We start from the raw sequence: 5,564 nt of genomic DNA, 5'->3' as shown, positions 1-5,564 counted from the left end.
AGGAAATGAAAACCATAATATTTATTAGCATATGATGTATTAGAAAACAGTTGATAAAATATATCAATGAAAAAACCAGAGTAGTGTTCATTTCTCAAGGAAATGTATAAAATTTTAATAACATACAATCAAACATTATTGAAAACACATTGAGGGAATACGTTCAGCTACAAGTAACACGAAACACACACCATATTCCTGACATGAGAAAGGTGATTGTTCTCATGTGGAAGAACTGGGTCAAGGCAGCCAATGCACAATGCAGCAGAGAAACAAACTCCCACATCCCTTTTTTTACCGCTCTATTGTAGACATCATGGTGATTCAGGAAAACACACTCACTAGCACTATTAACAGCATAAGGTGTTTCCTATACACATTAAACCTTATTCAGATATCATCCAGAGAAGAGGGGAATTAGAGACTACTCCTAAGCACAAATGTCTGAATAAGTTCGCTGGTGGACACAAGAGGCCTTATAGAAAAATCCCAACTCTAGTGGATCTTGGATACGAAAGTTGTGAAAACATATTGGAAAATACATCATTAAGAAAATGAAAATCAAACAGTTAGTGGTGGTTTTCAAGATACTCTTGACTAGAAGGGCAAAGAATCAGGAAATGGGCTGGAAGATGGTGTCCTCGAGAGGACACATAATTGTCTCTCTTCTTGTATGCTGGTTCCAAAATCTGCCTAATGCCTTGTTTGCTTCTCCCTTCCAAATCTCATGCAAGTGAGGCTATTGGTGAATTCCAACATGGAACCATAAAGGGAGGATTCTTGAAGATGAAGTTCTTCATATTACCCTTACTGACATAACACAATACAGGGGTGATGTGTCCAGCTCTAGATTTTGTTGCCCTATCACAGGCCTCTACTTAACTCAAAGTCTATTCACCAAATACCAGTCAGAAGGGAGGACCAAGAGCAAAGGCCCAAATATGAAAATGAGAATTCACAGGAAAGTTTACTCATTGATAAACTTCCCATACATAAAAATTTATTCCAACTGTTTAATAGTATGGAAAATAAAAATAAGCTCCTATGCCCACCACCCCAAAAAAGGAGCTTCCTCTAATAAAGAAACAATATATGCCATGGATTAGGCATATCCAGGATCTGCAACACAAGGCCAGTAAGAAAATCCCAACAAATACACACCGTCATTTTTCAATGGCCCCTTAACACAGAACAATTAAAACATTATAAAAAAATTAAAGAGAAAATATTATTAAGTGATTTAAGAAAAAAGCACCACTTATTAATCTTTATGCAGTATTGACGACGGCTGACTTGCAGAATTATCTCACCTCAATATTCTTTTCTGAAAGTAATTCATAGAAATCCACAATCCAATGTTGCTATTTTAAAAAGAGGCATGGAAAACAATATATTTACAACTTTATAACATCTTTCATGTTGAAAGTTTTCTAGAACATTACATATGAATTAATTTCCATCAAGCTTTCTCATATGACTTACATTTATATTTCTTTCTGGTTAGAAGTTACACATAGAAGGACATAGGCCAATTGAAGTCTTTCTCATGCTGTTTATATTCAAGAAGGTTTTATCAAGTGAGTCCTTTCATGCCTTCAGAAAGAACTGGGATGACAAAAGGCTTTTCTTCATTCTTTACATTTACATGGGTTTTCCTCTGGTGTGGATTCTTACATATCCTAGAAAGTTTTCACAAGAGATAAACAATTTCTCATTTTACTGACATTCATAGGATTTCACATTTTTGAAGAGAACTGGATGAAGTGAATGCTGTACTGCATTTTTTACATTCATAAGGTTTCTCTCCAGTATGAGTTTTCACGTTTTCAAAGAGAACTTGAAGAAGTGAATGCTTTACTGTATTTTTTATATTCAGAAGGTTTCTCTCTAGTATGAGTTCTTTCATGTACATGAACATTACTGGAAAAACTGAAGGCTTTACCACATATTTTACATTCATAGGGTTTCTCTCCAGTATGAGTTCTTTCATGTTTTCGAAGAGAACTTGAACAACTGAATGCTTTACTGCATGTTTTACATTCATAGGGTTTCTCTCCAGTGTGACTCCTTTCATGTATTTGAAGATAACTGGAAGAAGTGAATGCTTTACTGCATTTTTTACATTCATAGGGTCTCTCTCCAGTGTGACTCCTTTCATGTATTTGAAGATAACTGGAAGAAGTGAATGCTTTGCTGCACTTTTTACATTCATACGGTTTTTCTCCAGTGTGACTCCTTTCATGTATTTGAAGAGAACTAGAAGAGGTGAATGCTTTACTGCATTTTTTACATTCATACGGTTTTTCTCCAGTGTGACTCCTTTCATGAATTTGAAGATAACTGGAAGAAGAGAATGCTCTACTGCATTTTTTACATTCATAGGGTTTCTCTCCAGTGTGAGTTCTTTCATGTATTTGAAGAGAATTGGAAAACCTGAAGGCTTTCCCACATATTTTACATTCAAAGCTTTTCTCTTCAGTATGAATTCTTTCATGTTTTTGAAGTAAACTGGGAGAAATGAATGCTTTATTGCATTTTTTACATTCATAGGGTTTCTCTCCAGTATGAGTTCTTTCATGTACATGAACATTACTAGAAAAACTGAAGGCTTTACCACATATTTTACATTCATAGGGTTTCTCTCCAGTATGAGTTCTTTCATGTTTTCGAAGAGAACTGGAAGAAGTGAATGCTTTACTGCATTCTTTACATTCAAAGGGTTTCTCTCCAGTGTGACTCCTTTCATGTATTCGAAATATACTGGGAGAAATGAATACTTTCTCACATTCCTTACATTTATAAGGCCCATCTCCAGTGTGAGTGATCATGTGTGCTCGAAGGCTTGAGGGAGTTATAAAGGCTTTCCCACATTCCTTACATCCATAGGGTTTCTCTCCAGTATGAATTCTTTCATGTACTCGAACACTAAAGGAAAAACTGAAGGCTTTCCCACATGTCTTACAGTTATACGGTTTCTCTCCAGTATGACTTCTTTCATGTCCTTGAACATCACTGGGAAACCTGAAGGCTTTACCACATATTTTACATTCAAAGGGTTTCTTTCCAGTATGAAGTCCTTCATGTTTTTTAAGTAAACTTGGTGAAATGAATACTTTACTACAATTTTTACATTCATAGGGTTTCTCTCCAGTATGAGTTCTTTCATGTATTCGAAGCAAATGGGGAAAAGTGAAGGCTTTCCCACATTCCTTACATTTATATGGCTTTTCTTCACATTTTTGATAGTGATATGGTTTGTGTTCAGTGTGACATCTAATGTGCCTATTAAGGGATGAATGATGCATGAAGACTTTTCCACATGCACTGCATTCACATGGTTTAGCTCCTGTAGTTTTCTTGTTCAGATTGAGATTTGGAATAAGGCTGAAGTTTTCTCCATCTTGACTACCCTCTTCAGTCTCACAGAGTCTCCCTAACATATGACTTCTGTAAAAAATGAGAAGCACATTATTAATGATTTCTTCATTAATGATTTATAGTTGTTATATTTATTATGATTTATAAGAAAAGTTTAGGTTTTCTGACTTTTCTGCATGCTTAGAAAATGAATATACTGAATGCTCTGCAAGAAGACTTCACTTTGTTATTATCCAAACAGTGATATTCATATATAGGCTTCATTAATACATTTCCAAGTGAACTATTTTGCAAAACCTGAACCCCTACATCACATTTCAGAAAGCATATTTGCTGAAAATTTTCTAATAACTATATTTGAAACAAGGATTACTTGTTTTGTTTGCCTCTTTTCAAATTTTCATAAAATACCAGAATTCTCATGTGAGACACTACTTTCTATTGTGAGCATGACTCACCTTAGCTGTCTCCCCCAGTTTTTGTACTGATCTTCAATATCATGATCATCCCATGTTTTACCTGAAATGCAGACCCAGAGAATTGATTCCAAAGATATTAGAAATTTTAGAAAAATTTTTAGATTCTAAGTCCATGACAAGCTTTGACCATTTCTAGTTTATTTACTAACATCCACCTCTTTCAACATTCTCCATCTTGCAACAGTGTTGATGGGTAAGAAACACTTGTTCTCTACTTGATGAAGGGAAGGAGTGTCCTCGTTCTTACCTATTGAGGCCAGGTTCCTGAAGGTTTCCCACATCACACCTCTGTAGAGTTTCTTCTGTGAAGGATTCAGTAAAGCCCACTCCTCTGGGGTGAAGTTCACAGCCACATCCTCAATGGTCACTGAGTCCTAAAACATCACAAACATGTGTAGAGTAGGATGCATAAGACTGAAAGCACTGGGGATCTATACTCCATTTGTAAGAAAGTTACGCATGATTCTGTCATCACCAAACACTTATTGAATGACATGATCATCAAAAACTCACTGTTTTTCTATGCACGCTTTCTCATCAATTTAAAAGCATTACGAACATATGGAAAATAGTTACACATTTTTATTGTGATCCCATTACATATTTCTTTTTAATGGCAGGGTCCAGAGCATGTTAGGAAATGACAGAAATGCTATACCATGAAAAAAATATTATCATTTTAAGACCAAGGTTTCCCTATAATTAAAATTCTTTCATCTTCTTCCTTATTACCCACTAGTTACAGCACTCCATGAGGCAGAGGGTGAAATCTACATGACATTCAAGATAACATGGGAAAATCTAGATGGCCTTGCATTTGGAGATGAATACAAAACCAAAAAGCAAGGTCCATAAAAGAAAAAACAAAATTTACTTCATTAAAATGAAAAACTCCTTTCTGAGAAAGACACTGTTAAGAGAATAAAAACACAATACTCAGAGTAAGAGAAAAATCTTTGTAAAACACTTATTGGATAAATGACTGGTATCTAGAATATACAAAGAACTCTTAAAACTCAAAAGTAAGAACAAAAACAACCCAATTAAAAAATGGGCGAAAGATCTGGACAGCTCACTGAAGAAGATATATAGATGGGAAATAAGCAAAATAAAAACAAGCTCCACGTCAAATGTCATTGGAAAACTGAAAATAAAACAGTGAACTATCATTAAAAACTAATTAGGGCCGGCCCCGTGGCTTAGCAGTTAAGTGCGAGCGCTCCGCTGCTGGCAGCCCGGGGTTCGGATCCCGGGCGCGCACCGACGCACCGCTTCTCCGGCCATGCTGAGGCCGCGTCCCACATACAGCAACTAGAAGGATGTGCAGCTATGACATACAACTATCTACTGGGGCTTTGGGGGAAAAAATAAAAAATTAAAAAAAAAAAAAAGAGTCATATAAAAACTAATTAAATAGGTAAAACTCAAAACACTCACAACACCAAATATTGGTGAAGATGCGAAGCTACAGGACTCCTCATTCATTGCTGGTGAAAATGAGATTTGGTATCCCTATAATGAAGACAGGAAATTTCCTTCAAAATAAAATACATTGTGGGCCGGCCCCGCGGCTTAGCGGTTAAGTGCGCACGCTGCGCTGCTGGCAGCCCGGGTTCGGATCCCGGGTGCGCACCTACGCACTGCTTCTCCGGCCATGCTGAGGCCGCGTCCCACGTACAGCAACTAGAAGGATGTGCAACTATGACA

At 36.5% G+C, this 5,564-nt stretch overlaps 1 protein-coding gene across 1 annotated transcript; it reads right to left on the bottom strand.

The window, feature by feature from the left end:
* Window positions 1-1,790: 1,790 nt before the first annotated feature.
* On the bottom strand, window positions 1,791-5,339 carry LOC101393602 (uncharacterized). Its single transcript, XM_014796862.2, is given in 4 exon segments — window positions 1,791-3,447; window positions 3,837-3,897; window positions 4,105-4,231; window positions 5,295-5,339. Coding segments are annotated over 3 exon segments (1,752 nt in total). The 5' UTR covers window positions 4,139-4,231; window positions 5,295-5,339.
* Between the last annotated feature and the right edge of the window lie 225 nt (window positions 5,340-5,564).

This window comes from Ceratotherium simum, chromosome 39 (assembly GCF_057802395.1).
Source record: "Ceratotherium simum simum isolate JZ-2026a chromosome 39, ASM5780239v1, whole genome shotgun sequence".
NCBI lineage: Eukaryota > Metazoa > Chordata > Mammalia > Perissodactyla > Rhinocerotidae > Ceratotherium > Ceratotherium simum.
The sequence above is the reverse complement of the archived record's forward strand: the minus strand, read 5'-3'. Positions and strand labels throughout refer to the sequence as shown.